Source organism: Scyliorhinus torazame, chromosome 25 (genome assembly GCF_047496885.1).
Source record: "Scyliorhinus torazame isolate Kashiwa2021f chromosome 25, sScyTor2.1, whole genome shotgun sequence".
In the NCBI taxonomy this organism is placed as follows: Eukaryota; Metazoa; Chordata; class Chondrichthyes; order Carcharhiniformes; family Scyliorhinidae; genus Scyliorhinus; species Scyliorhinus torazame.
Window position 1 is genome coordinate 9,052,751 of NC_092731.1, and position 20,975 is coordinate 9,073,725.

The 20,975-nt window shown below is 47.0% G+C and overlaps 1 protein-coding gene across 3 annotated transcripts in view; it reads right to left on the reverse strand.

The window, feature by feature from the left end:
* Positions 1 to 269: 269 nt before the first annotated feature.
* The window catches only part of LOC140402294 (cytochrome P450 2C20-like), a 37,580-nt gene continuing 16,874 nt past the window's right edge, over positions 270 to 20,975 (reverse strand). For 2 of the 3 annotated variants that reach the window (XM_072489964.1, XM_072489962.1), the window contains exons 3-9: positions 20,134 to 20,283; positions 15,187 to 15,347; positions 11,015 to 11,191; positions 9,348 to 9,489; positions 7,966 to 8,153; positions 6,963 to 7,104; positions 270 to 2,538 (exon numbers count right to left, since the gene is read on the reverse strand). In XM_072489964.1, coding sequence (XP_072346065.1) covers positions 2,357 to 2,538; positions 6,963 to 7,104; positions 7,966 to 8,153; positions 9,348 to 9,489; positions 11,015 to 11,191; positions 15,187 to 15,347; positions 20,134 to 20,283 — 1,142 coding nt within the window. In that variant the 3' untranslated portion in view covers positions 270 to 2,356. The remainder of the gene's footprint in view (positions 2,539 to 6,962; positions 7,105 to 7,965; positions 8,154 to 9,347; positions 9,490 to 11,014; positions 11,192 to 15,186; positions 15,348 to 20,133; positions 20,284 to 20,975) is intronic. The other variant, XM_072489963.1, reaches the window with a different exon arrangement.

Here is a 20,975-nt window from a genome sequence, read left to right on the forward strand (position 1 = left end):
ATGTCATCAGTGAGTGCTGTGATATCATTAGTTGTTACCTGTGTATATTCGTATTCAACTGTCATTAGTTCTAATTCTATTCTGTTACTTTTGTTTCGATGTTTAGCTTGCTGCTTTTGAGTCCATACTGTAATTTAAATTGCATTATTCTTAAATATTAAAGAAGATGAACTTTATTAACAAAGTCTTTTGACTACCTTTTGGTGGTCAAGTTACCACAGAAATCTAATAAAATCCAGCAAACAAAAACTTCGAGAGAAGTATACAGATGAATTTCTCAAACACCTTTATTAAACATGTTGCTTAAAAATAATGTTCACTATTACAAGGTGCTGGTCCTGGGTACTGAACTTTAGGGTCCATTTAAAATGAGTAAATCCTCGGGTCCTGATGTTATGGCAGGACTTAAAGATTCCAGGCAATCAGGCAGAGTCAACATGGTTTTGTGAAAGGAGAATCATGTTTAACCAATTTACTGGAGTTCATTCAAGAAATCAAATGTGCTGTGGATAAAGGGGAACCGGTGGATGTACTATACTTAGATTTCCAGAAAATATTTGATAAGGTGCCACATCAGAGGTTATTGCAAAAAATAAAAACTGATGGAGTAGGAGATAATTTATTGGCGTAGATCAAAGATTAGCTAGCTCACAGCAATCAGAATGTAGGTGTAAATGGATATTTTTCTGGTCGGTGGGATGTAATGAGTGATATGCCACAGGGATCAGGGGCGAGATTCTCCGACCACCCGCCGGGTCGGAGAATCGCCAGGGGCTACGTGAATCCCGCCCCCGCCGGTTGCCGAATTCTCCTGCACCGGAGATTCGGCGGTGGCGGGAATCACGCTGCGCCGGTTGGCGGGCCCCCCCCCCGCGATTCTCCGGCCCGGATGGGCCGAAGTCCCGCTGCTAGGATGCCTGTCCCGCCGGCGTGGATTAAACCACCTCTCTTACCGGCGGGACAAGGCGGTGCGTGCGGGCTCTGGGGTCCTGGGGGGGGGGGGGCATGGGGCGATCTGGCCCCAGAGGGTGCCCCCACGGTGGCCTGGCCCGCGATCGGGGCCCACCAACCGCGGGCGGGCCTGTGCCATGGGGGCACTCTTTTCCTTCCGCCTTCGCCACGATCTCCACCATGGCGGAGGCGGAAGAGACTCCCTCCACAGCGCATGCGTGGGGATGCCGTGAGCGGCCGCTAACGCTCCCGCGCATGCGCCGCCCGGATATGTCATTTCCGCACCAGCTGTTGGGGCACCAAAGGCCTTTTCCGCCAGCTGGCGGGGTGGAAATTAGTCCGGCGTGGGCCTAGCCCCTCAAGGTTGGGGCTCGGCCCCCCAAGATGCGGAGGATTCCGCACCTTTGGGGCGGCACGATGCCCGACTGATTTGCGCCATTTTTGGCGCCGGTCGGCGGACATCGCGCCGATACCGGAGAATTTCGCCCCAGTTCTGGGACTGTTGCGTTCCGTGGTTCCCCGATGATGAAGACACACACAGAAAATAAATGTTTTATATTAGAACAATGATTTATTGTTAACATGTGGGAAGATAACTAACAGATCTGTAACTAACAAATTTACTCAAGTTCCTAGGGAGCTATACTGAGTGTGACTGTACTATTATCCGTACGACCACCAATTGCCGAGTCGCACCAGTCACGTGTTGCATATCTGCCACCACCCATTGGCAGGAGGTCATACCTGTAATTACATACATTGATAAACGGCTTTATACATTTGTACAGTTATATACAATTATGCATGTACACATATCACAGAGACCTCAACTTTTTACAATTTATATAAATGACTTGGTTGAAGGCTCAAAAGTTATGCTTTCTAAATTTGCTGATGATACAAAGATAGGTAGGAAAATAAGTTGCGAAGAGGACACATGGAGGCTACAAATGGACATAGATAGGTTAAGTGAGTGGAATGGGCAGAGATCTATCAAATGTCGTATAACTTGGGAAGATGGGAAACTGTCTATATTGGCAGCAAGAATTTTAAACGAGCATATTATTGAAAATGTGGGAGATTGCAGAGTTCTGAGGTGTGGATGGATCTGGGTGTCTGAGTGCATGAATCACAAGAGGCTAGTGTACAGGTATATAGCATGTAATTAGGTAGATTCTTGATAAACAACCAGGTGAAAGGTTAACAAGGGCAGGAGGGAGGTTATACTCAAAACAGCTGTGATCTTATTGAATGCCGGAGCAAGCAAGTGGCCTATTCCTGCGCCTAATTCATATAAATTTGAAATTCATAGACTCTGATTTTAAAGATGGATTTAGAAATCTTCGATCAAAGAATAAAGGTTCTAACATCACCTGCTAAAATTCACGATTAACACCCGATTGATTTAGCGAGAAATAGCCCAGAATTTGTACATCCTGGGTTGAACCAGAATCCCAGAAGTAGCCGGTGAGATGTCAATATCCTTGTGGTCAATAACGGAGTTGAAGACAAAGCTCTGAAGCAGAGTGGTCAAAAAAAGGAAGAGTTCCATCCGAGCCAAGGATTCTCCCAGACACATTCTCTTTCCTGTAAATCGCAGAGATGGTATTAAACAAAAAGCTCTGAAATTTGTCTGCAACATTCAAATGTAGATTGGTTATGAATACATTCCATGTTTAGCCTAGTTTAGCCAGTTTAGAAGGTTTAGCCATTGTGGTTCACCACTTGCACGGCTGGTTCATGATGCCGAGCGAGGCCAGCAGCGCGGGTTCAATTCCCGTACCGGCTGAGGTTATTCATAAAAGCCCCACCTGCTCAACCTTGCCCCTCGCCTGAGGTGTGGTGATCCTCAGCTTAAATCCCACCAGTCAGCTCCCTCCCTCAAAGGGAAAAGCAGACTATCGTCATCTGGAACTATGGCGACTTTACCTTATATTTATTCCATTCATGAATATTGTGTTAGATTCGCTTCTTTAACTTCTGCAATAAAATTTGTACCCAGGAAAGTATGTTACATTCCTGTGAGTCACGATAAGTCAGCACAATGCTTCTGTAAGAACATCAGAAGTAGGAAATGGAGTAGGCCATTTCATAGAATTTACAGTGTAGAAGGAGGCCATTTGGCCCATCGAATCTGCACCGGCTCTTGAAAAGAGCACCCTACCCAATGTCAACACCTCCACCCCATCCCCGTAACCCAGTAACCCCACCGAGCCTTTTTTGGACACTAAGGGGCAATTTAGCCTAGCCAATCCATCTAACCTGCACATCTTTGGACTGTGGGAGGAAACCGGAGCGCCCGGAGGAAACCCACGCAGACACGGGGAGAACGTGCAAACTCCACACAGACAGTGACCCGCGGCTGAAATTGAACCCAGGTCCCTGCCGCTGTGAGGCAGCAGTGCTAACCACTGTGCCACCTCAAGGGTCATTTGACCCCTGAAGCGTGCTCTGCCATTCAACAAGATCAGCTGATCTCTGATTCCAACTCGACCGTCCTGCACTATCCCTATATCCCTTAATTTCCACGTCCACGGCTCTGTGAGGTAGAAAATTCCAAAGATTCATGATCCTTTGAAGGAATTTCTCTGTGTCACGATCCTAAATGGCCAAGCCCTTATTCTGAGACTGTGACCCTGTGTTCTAGATTCACCAGTCAGGAGAAATAGTTCCCCAGCATGTACCGTGTCAAGCCTCGGAAGAACTTTCTGGGCAGGTTTCACCGAAGTGGCCGTGCTCACAGTGTTCACCCCCTGACTACACTGACATGCTCCGTTGGCTCAGGGACAACCTGTACCTCTGGCAGCAGCTTGTTCCAACATGAGAAAGATGTGAAATGCTGAGCACTGAGGCAGACTGCCGACAAACACATGCCCAGAGATATCATGGGCTGAAGACCTTGAGGTCATTCGTCAGCTCAAAAGGCAGCTGAGGATTTTATAATGATTTTAAATACTTTTGAACCATTTAAACATTTCTGAAAATTTCTATCTTTAACAATTTCAAACTCTTTTCCAAAGACTTGAAGAAGGGTCATATTTGTAACAATACATTTTAACTCATTACTGAAAATATTTTCTGAACCAACAGCAGAATCTTGTATTGCAATTAATCAGGACCTTTTTCAGAAGTTTCAAATGTTGATTCAGAAAGATGTGCAAATTGGCTGTTCTGGGGAATATATTGATGGTTCTAAAGAGAAATTATTTTCAATAGAAACACTGCTGCAATTACAGCTTACAGACTTTAACAACTCTATGTCAAAATAGATGAGGGGCTGGATTCTCTGGTTCCCCCGCCGCATGTTTCCCAGTGACGCGCCGTTCACTGACGGCGGGATTCTATACTCCCCCCGCTTGTCAGTGGAATTTCCCATTGAACCCACCCCATGCCGTCAGGAAACCCGCTGCCGCGGGAAAAGGGAATCACGTCGCCGGAGAATCCCGGACAAGGTGATTGGCACAGTACTGGGTTTGAACAGATGATTAATAATTGCAATTTCACACAAAACTCTGAGATAACAATGGGACAACAATAACTTTTTCAAAAGAAGTCAAATAACACAATTGTTGCTAAGCAACAGACAAGTTTCTTGGAGGTTTACCTATTCTTATAATTGGATCCTGCGCTCATTCCTAACCAGTTCTCCAGTACAGTACATTTTCATAATTTGCATTGTAATTTCAGGTATTTGGCTGCTGATAAGCTGGAACACGCGAGAGCTTCGATATTCAAATAAATGCGTCTGTAATGACGTAAAGCTCATCCAGTCAGCAGTTTTTCCAGCAGTTTTCCAAATGTGTACAAGCCTCCATGTGCTTTATGGGAAAAAGCAGGTCCTGCCAATATTGGCTCATTCAGATACCCACATGGGCGACTTCAACACTGACTGGGGTTATTGAGCACCAGATAGTGATGGTGAAAAGCTCCTAGAGTGGGCCTCCGGTAACAATGGAACTTCCGGAAAGCAGATTGGCCAAAATACCACAAAACCTTGCACCTCATCATTGTCAGGGCAGCACGGTGGTGCAGTGGTTAGCACTGCTGCCTCACGGCGCTGAGGTCTCAGGTTCGATCCCGGCTCTGGGTCACTGTCCGTGTGGAGTTTGCACATTCTCCCCGTGTCTGTGTGGGTTTCGCCCCCACAACCAAAAGATGTGCAGGGTAGGTGGACTGGACACGCTAAATTGCCCCTTAATTGGAAAAAATGAATTGGGTACTCTAAATTTATTTTTAGAAAATCATTGTAACCGTACCTATTATAATAATCCTGTGGAAGAGTCATATAAGCACTTCTGTGATGCCATTCACATAGCTTCTTGCACAACCACCCTTCGAGATTTCCTCGCCATCTACGTGCTTGCTGTTCCCAGATAGCACATGGAGGCTTGCACACATTTGCAATATGGAAACTAATCACCCGAATTGTGTCACTGAGCGTAGTTGACGACATGGTGTCGGCACTTGGACACAGATGGCATGGCAAGAGGCGAGTAGGTCAAAGCCTTTGATGTAATAGACACTGGCTTCTTCAGTTCCAATGTTTGTCTCTTGTAGGCAAATTAAGTTGATGGACTGTTGGGTGACAAGACAATGACTCAGTATTCATGTCGCACACCCATCAGGCGCACCTGGGGAAGCTAATGATCCTACCAGCAAACTGAATTCTGAGAGAAAATTAAAGGACTCCAAAAGAGTCATTTTACAGAATCCCAATCTCCCCAGAATGACCAGTCTCGACATTGAGCAGCCTTCTGGCTTTATGTCAATAGGGCATGCTCTCCTGCTCTCCAAATCTTACGTCTTAACTTTGAGAACCTTTCAGCCTCCCAGCAAAACCTTTTTGGATGTCTTGATGCTCAACACTCCCATCAACATAATTTGTCTACAAGAGGCAGGGAAGTGGAGCGTCATTAATGACAATAGCTCTGGTGTTTTCAACACTGACTTGTAAAAGTGGCATTTCACCAAGGACATTCAAGGTCACAGGGATTGTTCCAAACACACATTGTCCGGATTTAAAGGCAGTGGGCCGGATTATCTGTTTGGGAGACTAAGTTCTCCCGCCGGAGCTGAATTGCACTAGTTTTACGATCCCCTTGCAGTCTGAAAGCGGGATGCAATTCCGTGTTCCATCCCATGCAAATTTATCTCAATGAACATTTGCATATCCTCCGAGCCCACGTGAACCTCCTGTCCTCTGGGCTGTGAGTCACGTGGGTGAGGATCACCACAGGACAAACGTGTACCTGGCGTGATGGATCTCACGGTGGGCCAAGGGTGTGACTCCTTAGTGACGTTGCTATCAAAATCCATCTGAGAGCCACCCTCTTCCCCACACAATGGAAGACCTGCCCACCCCACCACCAGTTCCCCCCCCCCCCCCCCCCCCCAGGGACCCTCTAATCAAAGAGGCCCCCAGAAATATCCTCGCACCCGGGCACTGCCGTGCCCTGTCTCTGAGCACCCAGAGGCTCCAATGGCATCTGGGACCCCCAGCATGGCCGTCATGTCTGGTTTCCATTTTTTGGAATCTTGCTGTGCTGCTGAGCTGGTGAATCCCGGGGGTTTAATGACTCATTTACATATGCAGATCGATCCCGCCCAGCAAGGGCATTAACCAGATCGCACCAGGGGCTGTGGATTGGGAGCATCACGATCGTTTCGACGCTCAAAATCCATTTTTGGATTCTCCTGGTATTGACCAGGAATAGTGGGATCGGCGCCTGGCACAACACACCCAGGAAACCAAACCCTTTATGTTTAGAAAGTACAATTTTCTGAGATTAATTCCTTCTAGTTGCTGACTGTGTAAATTTATGGAATATTTACCCACATTACACACCTCAACCAAACCTCTTTCTCCATCTAAATATCTGGGATTATCACAGAGATCCCCACTTTGTCTGTATTGGAATTGGGAATATCAAGTATGTAACTGGATTAATCTGCTGACGTTCGATGAGTTGTGGCAGAGGGAACTTTATTCTATAAAAGAGAGGAGACCGTACCTGCAGAAAATGCCACAAAACTATCACTCTTTTTGAAGTTGCCATTTTCATCCAGGAAGTGGTTTGGGTTAAATGAATCTGGAGTCTCCCATTGGCTGGTGGCTTTCAAAACAGAGGAAAGCAGGGGAATCACAAATGTGCCCTAAAATAGAATTATTATTACAAGTTCAGACGAGGAAACAAGCAGAATTTGCAAAGTAACACAAATTTGGTCACAGTTCCGTCTAGAATGACATCCTAATCTGCTAACGACCACAGGGAATCTAAACCAAAGTCATTGGGCGCGATTCAGTGATCGGGTTGCACCCGGCACGGATCCGGGTGCTCCGGGTGAATCCCAGGAGAGCCCCAAATCTGGCTCCGTGCTGGGCCAATCGCATGTCACTCGACTCGCTCCACCCGGTGTGATCTGGATCTCCCACCCCCCGGGGGCCAACAAGGTTGGGGAGGTAAAGGGGTCAGGGGGGTCAATAAAGCTGGGTGGGCATGGCCTGAAGGAGGGAGGGGGTGGAGATGGTGCCCTGGTCTGCGAGCAGCGTTCCTGCTGGCGAGATCAAATTTCTCTGAGTGTGGCCTTGGCGGGGAGACACTTCCCGAGGCCCAAGAATCCTAACCAAGTGGCGGTGAATAGCGGGGTGAATCTTGGCGCTGCAGCCACCAAGGCACACGCACCCAAAAGTGGACTTTTAACTTTTGTCTGCTGAATCACAGCCACTATCTCTTCCTTTGGATTAGGTTAGTATTCAAGGTCCTGTGGTAATGTTCAACTGGAAGGAAGGCCTCCTCCTGATGTCTTGGCCAATGTTTGTTCTTCAGCCCAAGAACCGAAAACAAAACAACTGGACTTTCACCTCACTGTGTTTTGGCGGCTGATACTGGTGCAGAGTGAAGGCCACATTTCCCTCAATACAAATAGCAACTTTTCTGAAGTAATTTCTCATGTGATGGTCTGACATCCCAAGATGAAAGATTATGACTGTTACTGCAGGGGTTTGATTCTGACCTGAGGAATCAGATACCCTCTGAATTCTATATCACTCATCGTCATGTGTGGTATACTCATGGGAGCAATGTCGATGACTCGCTGAACCTCGTGTATGACAGCATCTGTGTACGGCATTTTCACTCGATCTGCAATAGCAGGCCTTCGAGAGGAGCCAATCACTTCACAAATCTCCTCATAAATTTTCTCTGAAAGGGAGGAATTGCAATTCAATCTTTAAAAATATATTTTGTTTACAAGCATCTCTTGGCTCCAGGCTGGGTCTATATTACATCATTTGACTCCCTGTACATAGGGAAGTCTCATCCAATCACAAGTACAGTGAGGAATGAGATCATATTTAAGCTGCTTGTTGGCATTTCAGATTCAAAAGCTGGGAATGACCATTGGCCTTGTCCCAGCGTTAAGTACATCAGGTTTAGGTTTTGAAAGCCTTTAGGAGAAAGGGGAAATTTAATAATCTTTATTGTCACAAGTAGGCTTACATTAACACTGCAATGAAGTTACTGTGAAAAGCCGCTAGTCGCCACACTCCGGCGCCTGTTCGGGTACACGGAGGGAGAATTCAGAATGTCCAATTCACCAATTCACCTAACAGCACGTCTTTCGGGACTTGTGGGAGGAAACCGGAGCGCCCGGAGGAAACCCACGCAGACACGGGGAGAACGTGCTGACTCCACACAGACAATGACACAAGCGGGAATCGAACCTGGGACCCTGGTGCTGTGAAGCAACAGTGCTAACCACTTTTCAGGGGCTAAGTAATTGTACTGATTTGCGGTGCTATCAAAGAATGAAATATAGTGAAGATCCAAGAGAGGAAAGTACGCGGATTGGGTATATGCTCGGTAGAAGAGGAGAAAGGTAAAGTTCACAGCAGCAATGACCCGAGAAGCCTTGATAACATAGAGCAGACAGTAAATTATGAGGAGGTTTAAAGCTCAGGATGAGAGAGCACGGTCCATCACTTTTTTGTGAATGTTGTGAGGGAGAAGCTAGAAGCGTCTCGGCTGATTTAAGAGCGGGCGTCTAGTTCAACTTTAAATTTTGCAAAGTTGGTGAGAAGAAAAGGAGTATTTGATAACAGAGAAGACATTAATAGTCTCTTTGAGGTAGCTTCAGCAATAGAGGATTTTCCATCTGAGATTAGAGAAGATAGTGATCTGACCCTAATGTAGCAATCTGGCTCAGGCTGAGTGGGGTGGGAAATAGTCTTCTGGGGCCGACACATTGTACGAACAGAGCACAGGGAGCTTTAGTCAGCAACCAGGTCGGTACTCTGGTTGTGTGCTCGGTGTTTACATCGTGATGTCTGCAACGGAAACGTGCTCCATTCTCCATCACTAAACAGGCTAATATATTCACAGGCTAGTATTGCTTACCCTGAATCTGTGGATACTTCACCAGGATCTGAATAGCCCATCGCAGCGTTGTGCTGCTTGTTTCAGTTCCAGCCATAAATAAATTCAGCACCGACATCAACAGGTTCTCATCAACGAATTCGGAGTCAGGATTGTGTTTCTCCTGAAGCAAAGCAAATCAAACCTACTTTCAAACCTGTAGTTCATTCATAGAATTTACAGTGCAGAAGGAGGCCATCCTTAGTTACAGTTTTCTCAAATTTAAGTTATGCCGTTAACCTAAATGCATTTTTTTTACCCACTAAACTATTAATGCACAATGAAGAGTTGATGATAACAGTTTCCACAAAGTGGGTCTTGCTTAGCCGGGAGCAATCACAATTTATGAGTCGCAAAAGGGTGGTTTACAGGTGCAACAGGTGATTAAGAAGGCAAATGGAATTTTGTCCTTCATTGCTAGAGGGATGGAGTTTAAGACTAGGGAGGTTATACTGCAATTGTATAAGGTGTTAGTGAGGCCACACCTGGAGTATTGTGTTCAGTTTTGGTCTCCTTACTTGAGAAAGGACGTACTGGCACTGGAGGGTGTGCAGAGGAGATTCACTAGGTTAATCCCAGAGCTGAAGGGGTTGGATTACGAGGAGATGTTGAGTAGACTGGGACTGTACTCATTGGAATTTCGAAGGATGAGGGGGGAATCTTATAGAAACATATAAAATTATGAAGGGAATAGATAGGATAGATGCGGGCAGGTTGTTTCCACTGGCGGGTGAAAGCAGAACTAGGGGGCATAGCCTCAAAATAAGGGGAAGTAGATTTAGGACTGAGTTTAGGAGGAACTTCTTCACCCACAGGGTTGTGAATCTATGGAATTCCTTGCCCAGTGAAGCAGTAGAGGCTCCTTCATTAAATGTTTTTAAGATAAAGATAGATAGTTTTTTGAAGAATAGAGGGATTCGGGGATATGGTGTACGTGCCGGAGAGTGGAGCTGAGTCCACAAAGATCAGCCATGATCTCATTGAATGGCGGAGCAGGCTCGAGGGGCCAGATGGCCGACTCCTGCTCCTAGTTCTTATGTTCTTAAGGGCTGGATTGTCCGATTTTGCGGCTATGTCCGGAGGAAGCACCTGGTCTTACGACCAAAGAGTCAGTGACGCCCCCGCACCGATGCTCCACCAGTGGGGGGGGGGGCTAGCAGCCGCACCATGTAAAACCCCCAGCTTTACCTGCAGATATGGATGTACAACGGCTGGGTCCATGGCCGCACATGCGCAGGTCAGCCGCGCCGCACAACATGGCGCCAGCCGCGCGTGGACCCGGCCTGCCAAACACTTCCCCCTGTAACCCCCTCGCCACCTCTGGACCACTCCCCACCAGTCCCCACAGCCCTTGCCCCTGCTTGTGGGCCCACAAATGATATGCAAACAGTGATTAGAGTACGCGCGGCGTGTGTCACATTGACGCCAGTTTCGAGGAGGCGGAGCATTGCGATTCGGAGTCAGACTGCTGCCTGCCGCGATTTTGGCATTAGGAGTTAATTTCTGTACGATTGCACGCCCCGATTTGAGCGTCGGCTAACGGAGAATCCTGCCCTCCTACTTTTGATCAGTGTCCAGGGAAACCCATCACGAAAGCAGGCAAGAAAATTGGAAACATATCAACATAGAACCGAAAATACTCCCAGTACCTCCTCCATGTTGATGAGGAAACTGTCAATATAATCCCTGGGGAATTCTTTCTGGAAAGTTTCTTTATGACTTTGAATCTTTTTATTTAGAAAATGTTTCAAATCTGCCGTATTTTTAAACATCCTTTTGTGCGGCCCGGGCAGGAAATCCATGATCTTTGGGAAGTTATTGTACAGCTGCAAAGCAAACAATATTTTCATTAACAAGTAGTGCTTCTGGCTGGCAGGCATCAGAAGGTTAGCGTGGAACAGGTACGGACAATTCTGCCCCAAATGTCTGGGATTTGATCCCTGATTGCAAGCTGGGGAAAGTTAGGAAGAAAGGCTTAAGTGGGTAACCTTCCTCAAACTGCTTAAAAAAGTCATGATACAAGACTTCACTGTAACAAAAGGAATACATCGTACAGGAGGAAATTCGCACAATGAGCGGATGCCAGTGTGACACTCAGCACTTCTGGATAAAGATGGTTAGGAACGCTGAAACATGTCTTACACTCACACACGCACTGGGTTTCGACATCATTGGGAATGTACATGGTGCCACCTCCTCATGTTGGTTATTTTAATGCCCACAACTGGATATGGCAGGGCTGCAGACCTTTGATCTGGTCCATTGGTTCAGTGATCATTTATCTATCTCTTCAGCTGGAGAGCACACATTTAGTCCTGTGCTGTAGCTTCAGTAGGTTGGCTCCTCATTATTGGGTCTGCCTGCCTGGTGCTGCCTCTTCTATATTCCTCTCTGAACCAGGCTTGACCTCCTTGCTTGGTGTTAAGGGTGTTAAGTGAGGGATAAATCAGGCCATGAGGGTATAGATTATGGAGTTGAACACGGAGGAGTATCCGTTCATCAATGAAGGGCAGTATGTGGTAATCAACAGAAAGATTCCTTGATCATGATGCAATGAGGCCCAGTGGCAATGCTGAGGACTTCCAGGGTTACTCTGCCAAATCACTGAGTATCTTTAAGACAGAGATAGATAGGTTCTTGATTAATAAGGGGATCAGGGGTTATGGGGAGAAGGCAGGAGAATGGGGATGAGAAAATATCAGCCATGATTGAATGGTGGAGCAGACTCGATGGGCCGAGTGGCCTAAATCTACTCCTATGTCTTATGGTCTAACTGTATCCCACTGTGTCACCACCACAGTGGGTCTGCCTCACGGCATCAAAGGCAGGGATGGTGCTGGAGGAGTGGAGGACATTCACACATAGATAGAATTCCATGAGTATGACTGTGTAAGGTGGTTGCTTATCTGCTCTATGGGACGGTGGTCCCTATTTTGGCAGGTTTGCAGCTGTTAGCAAGGAGAAATTTGCAGAGTTTACTGGGTGTTGGTATTGAAGACATGTGCTTGTCATCTCCAAATCAATGTGAGGTGACCTGGCCATTGTAAAAAATTCATTGACAGAATGTAGGTGTCGCTGGTTAGGCATTCATTGCCCATGCCCTTGAAAGGTTGTTGTGGGCTGCCTTCTTGAACCGCTGCAGTGCGAGATGTAGCTACACCACAGTGCTGTTAGGGAGGGAATTCCAGGATTTTGAACCAGCGACAGCGAAGAATATATTTCCAAGTCAGGGTGGTAAATGTCTTGGAGGGGAAGCTCCAGGTGGTGGTTGTGGCCCTTGTCCTAGACGCTAGCGGTGGTGGGTTTGGAAGGTGCTGCCAGGTGATTTGCTGCAGTGCACCCTGTAGATGGTGCACATGGCGTCCACTGTTCATCGGTGGTGGAAAGAGGAAATGTTTGTGGACGGGGTGCCAATCAAGCGGGGCTACTTTGTCCTGGATGGTGTTGAGATTCTCGAGTGTTGTTGGAGCTGCACTCACCCAGGCAAGTGGAGTGCGTTCTATTACACTCCTGACTTGTGCCTTGTTGATGGTGGACAGTATTTGGGGATTCAGGTGACAAGTTACTCGCTACAGGATTCCTATCCTCTGATAAAAGCAAATTATTGTGGATGCTGCTGGAATCTGAAACAAAAACATAAAATATTAGACAATCTCAGCAGGTCTGACAGCATCTGTGGAGGGAGAAGGGAGCTAATTTTTCCAAGCTTTGACACAGAGTCATCCAGACCCAAAACGTCAGCTCCCTTCTCTCTCCACAGATGCTGTCCGACCTGCTGAGATTGTCCAGTAATTTCTGTTTTTGATTTCAGGCACTGACCCTACTCTTGTAGCCGCAGTATTTATATGGCGAGTCCAGTTCATTTTCTGGTCAATGGAAAACCCCAAGATGTTGATAGTGGGGGATCCAACACTGGTAATGGCCATTGAATGTCAAGGGGTGATGGTTAGATTCTTTATTACTGGAGATGGGGCGGTGCACAGTGGTTAGCGCTGCTGCCTCACAGCACCAGGGATCTGCATTTGATTCTGACCTTGGGTGACAGTCTGTGCGGAGTCTGCACTTTCTCCCCGTGTCTGCGTGGGTTTCATCCGGATGCTCCGGTTTCCTCCCACAGTCCAAAGATGTGAAGGTTAGGTGGATTGGCTGTGCTAAATTGACCCTTTGTGTCCAACGATTAGGTGGGGCTACGGGGGAGTGGGGCTGGCTGGGGTGCTCTTTCAGAGGGTTAGTGCTGACTCAATGGGCTGAATGGTGTCCTTTTGCACTGTAGTGATTGTATGGCTCTACGGTCATTGCTAGACACTTGTGCGGCACAAATCTTACTTTATACTTATTGCACTTTTTTTTGGTAGCTGTTTTATATAACTGAGTGACTTGCTATACCATTTGAGAGAGTAGTTAAAAATGAACCACATTGCTGTGGATTCAGATATAGGCCCAGAACTGGTAATGTTGGCAGGTTCTTCCCTGAAGGATATTCACAAACCAATAGATTTCATAGTCATCATTACTAATGCAAGCTTTCTATTCTATATTTATTTACTTAATTGAATTCAAAATTCACAAGCTGCCATTGTGAGATTTGATTTGTCTCTGTGGATTAGGCCAGGTCAGGATTACTGGTGCAGTAAATAATCGGCACGGCATCATGTCAATCTTCCATTCAAATTTTCATTCCTATCCCGTCTACACCCTTTCTCGAACATCGGACTCGGCCATTTCTCTACTAATCACAATATTTGAAAATGATCTGGAAACCTGATTAGCTGCAACATTAAGGGGCGCAATTCAACGGGGCAAAAGCAGAGTCCCATTTGGGGAGCGTTTAACAGGCTGTTCCTTAGCCCCTACAATGCCGAGAAAGACCCCGGTATTCATCGGCACTTTGCCGTTGGCTCCGGCCGTGGGTGCCCTGTCAAGGCTGCACTTACATCATTTCCTGTACTAATGAGCTCAGCTCATCAATTCAGGAAGACCACCCTCAGATCGGGGCAGCCTTTTAAAAAATAAATTTAGAGTATCCAATTAATTTTTTTTCAATTAAGGGGCAATCTGGCATGGCCAATCTACCTACCCTCCACATCTTTTGGGTTGTTGGGGCGAAACACACGCAGACACGGGGGAGAAAGTGCAAACTCCACACGGCCAGTGACCCAGGGCCGGGATTCGAACCTGGGTCCTCAGCACCGTAGGCGGCGATGGTAACCACTGTGTCACTGTGCTGCCCTGGGGCAGCCTTTTTAAAGGCAGCCCCAATGTTTCAAATCCCCCTCAGCGACCGCACCACAGCCTCCAGATCCCCCACTGCATCTAGCTTACCTCTTATGGGTCCTCGAGCCCCCTCCCCCCCTGCAATCTCTGATGGGCAGAGAATCAAGGGGCCCGACCTCTGGCATGGGCAACCTGGCACCCAGGCATCTTGGCAATACCAGTCTGGAACCCTGGAAGTGCCAGGGTGCCTGGTGCCAGGAGGAGTCCCAGGGTACTACCCTGCCTTGTCCCCGATTACCCGAGGGTCCATATTGATCCGCCCGCCCATGTGCTGTTACGCCTGGTCCACATTTGTGGAAATCAGTGCTAAACGGCACCCTGGCAAGGTCTCCCAGGCGTGGCCGTTAGATCCCAGGGACCAGGAGAATCTGGCACAGACACATTTAAATTAACCTAATTCACTAAAATATGCTGACGTGGATCTCGGCCAGTGTGGGACAGACCCAAATCACGACGTCTTGCAAGATTCAACAGCCTCGGCGTGTCACCAAGCCGGGCGCAACAAGGTCGATGAATCGCGTGCTTGAATGTAAAAAAAAGAAAATACCTGCACTGAGGGGCTGCTCAAACCGTTGCTAATTACTGCAATATTCTCCATCAACGTGAGAAATGTTTCATCTTCATATTCAAACCGTTCTCCCAAGACAATGGAACAGATGATATTTGACACTGCACACCTTACTGGAGTATCGAGGTTGAATGGCATCTCTGTTACCATTGAAAGAGAAGACCAGTTAGAGGGTACAAACAATCTAGAGGCACATATAAACAATTTCTAGATATTAAAAATAAGAAGTTCCTGTTTAAAACAGGAATCAGTTAGCTGTTTGATTACACGAACATCACACCTGAATCCAATTCTGTCTTCATCCAGTAAAAGGAATCCAGTGGAGGAAGCGGTCACTGAGTCACAGGTGGGACCAAGAATTGTTTTTTTCCTTTCCAATCCAAGGTTGAAGCACACGGTAGTGCCCAGGACACACTAGCTGGAGTTCGGAGAATTGAGCCGGGGACTTTCCTGGTCTTTATTGCTCAGTTATTCATGATTATCAATACACCGAGCAGCCAGGGAATTCTGATCCACTGCACGATGGAGCTTCGGTGCGCAGTTGCTTCACAAATACTCATTCAAACCCTTTTCACAAGCATGCCTTTATTGTCTTATTCAGGCTTTCCTGAGGTGAGGAGTTCGAATTAATACAAGCTGTTGTCATTCCGACAACCCCCAGCAGATGATAACATAACTGCAACTTGCATGATGCAAAGTTTAATTGTTATCTTTAACTTTTGGAACACTGGCTGAGATCTGCCATCTCTTTCCTCACAGCAAATTACCTGCAGAAATCTCTATTTTCACTCGCCAATATGTGTTTAAACAGATACCTGCGATGCTTTGGCCATCTGCACTCACTGAACTCTTATACGTTTTGCACAGTTTGTGAGAATTTTCTGTGTGCAGCTGTGGGGGGTAGCACGGTGGCGCAGTGGTTAGCACTGGGACTACGGTGTTGAGTATCCTGGGACTCCCGGTGTCAAATCCCGGCCCTGGGTCACTGTCCGTGTGGAGTTTGCACATTCTCCCCGTGTCTGCGTGGGTTTCACCCCCACAACCCAAATATGTGCAGGTTAGGTGGATTGGCCACGCTAAATTGCTCCTTAATTGGACAAAAAACAAATAATTGAGTACTCTAAATTTATTTTAAAAGGAAAAAAAAGAAGTGCTTCTGTGTTTGCCAGTGTAACAATACTGATTGCAATTTGTACGATGTACCTTGGTTCATGTGATAAGGTCCAATAAAAATGTGTCTCTCTCTTTACCACACACTATACCTTCAATTAAGGCCCCACCTTTTTGGTTTTGAAATGAATAGTTTCTTTTAGAATGGTGTAGCCATCGGAGATTCATAGAATTCATAGAATTTACAGTGCAGAAGGGGGCCATTCGGCCCATCGAGTCTGCACCAGCTCTTGGAAAGAGCACCCTACCCAAGGTCAACACCTCCACCCTATCCCATAACCCAGTAATCCCACCCAACACTATGGGCAATTTTGGACACTAAGGGCAATCTATCATGGCCAATCCACCTAACCTGCACATCTTGGGACTGTGGGAGGAAACCGGAGCACCGGAGGAAACCCACGCACACACGGGGAGGATGTGCAGACTCCACACAGACAGTGACCCAAGCCGGAATCGAACCTGGGACCCTGGAGGTGTGAAGCAATTGTGCTATCTACAATGCCACTGTGCTGCCCCGATGGCCACCTACAAAGGACCATGGGAATTATGGCCAACCCAGGACTCAGACAGATACAGAGCTTGTGTGTATTTGCAACTCAGAGAGCTAGACTTGATCGAAACCTTGCTTGTTTGCATTCTAATGGCCCATTTCCCCAGAACGAGAGGACTGCAATCAAGAAACTGAAACAGACACAGACTGATCGGCGCCACCTCCTTTTACTCAGAGAGCCCAACCGCCAAGGTCAATGACCGCTAAGGACCTGCCCAGCCACCAAGGCCCCCGTCCCTTTATTGGCCAAAATCGAAGGCAGTGATCGAAGCCTGTCGAATTATTGGGTCCAAGATTAAGGACCATCCCAAAGAGCGCAAAACCCCAGAGGGATAAAAGGGGACACAGCCATGTGTTCAGTCTCTTTTGGACCTGGCCTGTGCCAGCCTCCTTTAAATCCGGCCTGTGCCAGCCCAACTGCAGCATAACGACCAGACAGCCAAGTTCAAGACCAACGATCGCTACCTGATGGATGAGCCCAGCAGAGACAGAGCCACTTCTTCAAACCAGCCACGTGAGATCAAGATGAAAGGCCTTATCCACTTGCACAGTGCTGGTCGCCTGAAGTTAAGTATAGGTTATTGTAGTTGAAAGGTGTAGTTTAACTTGAAGTATATTGTGCTTGCATGTCAAAATAACCCTTGTGTGAAAATGAACCATCTTTGAACTTGAACTGACTAACTGGTTGTGTGGTCATTTGACCGATATACGGGAAAGCCTTGTGGTTCAGTAAGAGAAATAGAAACACCCACAGTATTGGCGACGCTGTTGGGACATAACATCAGATATCATGAAAACAGTCTCAGCATCATATTAAGAGCAACATTATCGGTGACGCTGGTGGGATAGTATTCCATTAAATTGGCAACAATGGGGCATTCACTTGCTACACTTCAAAATTGCTTCATTAGCTGAAAACACTTTGGGACATGCTGAGTTTGTGAAAGGCAACATTAAAATTCAAGTCATTGAAAAAAAATTATGAATAGACACCAAATTACTTTAAAAAATGGAAATATGTTTCTCTTCTGTACAAGCACCAATCTTTTCAATTTGCACACAAATAAATCACTCATGAGTAGATCACAGTAATCCATCCAAGCTGCTGGAAGTGTCTTTGCTGCACAAACTTGTGACCATGTTGACTAAGGATTGAAATCTATTTGGAGCACCACCCAGAATGGCATCTGAACCGAGTACTGTAGAGATTTCATCTTCTGCCTTCTGCTTTCTGCAAAATGTCAAGTGGCTGGAACGAACCTACATTATCACTTTAAATGGTAAACCTGTCAAACATGATGCTCATCCAGTCTATCCAGGCATCACACTTGGCCTGTCCCTCACCTGCAAAAAGCACACCAGCCATCTGGGAAACTGCAGCTAATATTCATACAGCTGGCACCAAGCCACCCAGATGGATGGAATTGCTGGAGGAATGCAGCATAAAGAACTAACAGCTCAAAGGCAGGTATCTGGAGTTAGGCCACAGATCATCCATGAGCTCAGTGAATGACAGAATAAGGTTGAGGAGTTATAAATGGTCCATAACTGACCCTGCGCTACTCATCACTGATCCAACATCAGCGACCTCTGGCCTTGGCCTCTCTCAAAGACAGTGGGACAGCATTCAGCCAAATCTGCACAGAGCATGGACACCGTACACTATATATGCAGTGAGGGACAACCGTGAGTATGATTTTGGCCATGAGGCCCAGACCACAAAACACACCACATCAACATCCCCAGTAAGGTCTATTACAGGAGGTACCACAGTAGCCACCTGGGATGGCCACTTCCCGACTACAAAATGGACACTCTGCAAAGATTGCAGGGAAAACGGACAATACTAAGAAAGCAAGCAGGTGCAAGGTGTGTCTGTTGATTGGAGCAACAGCAGTTCAATACTAATGAGCCATCCCCGGGAACAAAAAGGTAACATTTAAGTAAACAATACCAAGACAGACACCCCGGCGCCAGAGGAAACCAGAATAAAGCCGGCCAACAACCGCCTAGGGCACGCCCAGCAATCAGAGCACCCACCCCTCTGTTGGAGGAAATCGATGAGAACGATTGGGAAACGGCCCAATTAATTGGGGCCAAATTCAAGGCCCGCCCAATAGCGCGCAAAGCCCCTTTTGGGTATAAGAAGAATCCCCCAAGAGAGAATCGCCCTCTTGCGGCCCCGGCTCTCACCAAGAAGAGACCTGCCCAACAGCAACATCAGAACAAGTAAGTCCAAGGTCAACGCACGCTACGAGACAGACGCTTCTAGCTGTTATTCCGTACCAATTTGACCCCAGCACCGAACAACGGCCACTGTTCCTCTGACTGAGTGGGCGCCCGAAGCTAAGTATAGACTTTTAGCAGTAGTGGTAGTTTAGTTTGTAGAGTTTTATGCATGAGTATATTTGACTGTGTGTAAATAAACTCACCTCGCTCACCTGAGGCAGGAGCAGCGCTCCGAAAGCTAGTGATTCGAAACAAACCTGTTGGACTTTAACCTGGTGTTGTAAGACTTCTTACTGTGCTCACCCCAGACCCCAGTCCAACGCCGGCATTTCCACATCATGTAAATAAATGAGCATTGAGTTCGAACTTATTAACGTGTATCGAGTCTTTGATCAGTATTCGGTTTTGAACCTTGTGGCGGGATTGTAAGATACCTGGCGACTCTAGAGCGAACGTAATTATTGGCCGCCATCTTCAGAGCCAAATTAAGAGAAACACAATTAGCAACACCACACTACTCTAGTCATGATGTCAGGAGGCCGTCAGATGGATAGCCAAACTAGATATTGGATTATGAACATTCCCCATCAGACATCAGTAAATGTTGTTAGTCCTTGGGTAATGGGTGAGCCAGCATTTGTTGCCCATCCCTAATTCCCCTTGAACTGAGTGGCTTGTTAGACCATTTCAGTGGGGGGGCAGTCCAGAGTCAACCGCATCGCTGCGTGGGCCTGGAGTCACATGGGTAAGAACTACAGATTTCCTTCCCGGATAATCGGCAATGATTTCATGGTCATAATTAGACTTAATTCCAGATTTTGTTTTCAAATGTCACTATCTGCCATGGTGGGATTCGAACGCGGGACCCCAGGGCATACCCTGGATTACTAATCCAGTGGCAATACCACTGGGCCACTGGCTGCCTGGTAAAGGAGGCAACACTACCTCATCATTCTAATGCTTTTGTCAGAAACCTTTTTTATTCCTGATAGCTGTAACCAGTAACGTTGCTTCTTCTTGGATCCGCTCTTCAATGCTTCTTTTCCCCATTCCAAAATTCCTCAAGGTGCTGAGAGAAAATCTCCGAAGCTGTTTCCATCTCTCCCCATTACTGAAGGCAACTCCTGCAGGAGAAATATTTATAAGTGTGGAAATTACCCGGGATGTAATTTTCAATTGACTGAATATAATGTACCGAATTGTTTTCAATTTATTTCTCCTCCTTTTCAACAGCAACCAGGAGACTCAAACTACCTCAACAAATGGTTGTTCTTCTAGCTGGGAGGTGGCCTCAGAGTTCCTGATTGGGAGGGGATAAATCAGCCTCAATTCCTGCTGCACCCTTGATCCATGGTCTCCCAGGGAAGGAATCTTCCAGTGGATGGCTGCTAAAGACAGGTTTGAGTTTGACTGTGTTGTCCAACTGTAGACTGGCCGATCAACACTTGTGAATAATGGTGACTTGGTTAATATGGTTCAGCAGCCTAGTAGTTATAGTCCTAGACCAATAACCCAACTATTGTCAAGTCAAATCCTGTTTTGGAACTTCAGTCAATCGCGTGGCAGCTGGGACTGTGCCCAGCGCCGCCACAGTCGGGGGGGGAGGGGGGGCCTTCCGCTGGCCGGGGGCTTCATCGGGGGCTGGGAGGACTGGTCAGGAGTAGTCCGGAGGTGGCGAGGGAGGTTACGGGGGGCACTATCTGGCAGGCCGGGTCCGCACGCTGCCGGTGCCATGTTGTATGGTGCAACCGCTGCAGGTCGTCGCCGTGCAATTCTCCGGTCGTTTCTGTCGGGAACGCTGGGGGTTTTACGTGGC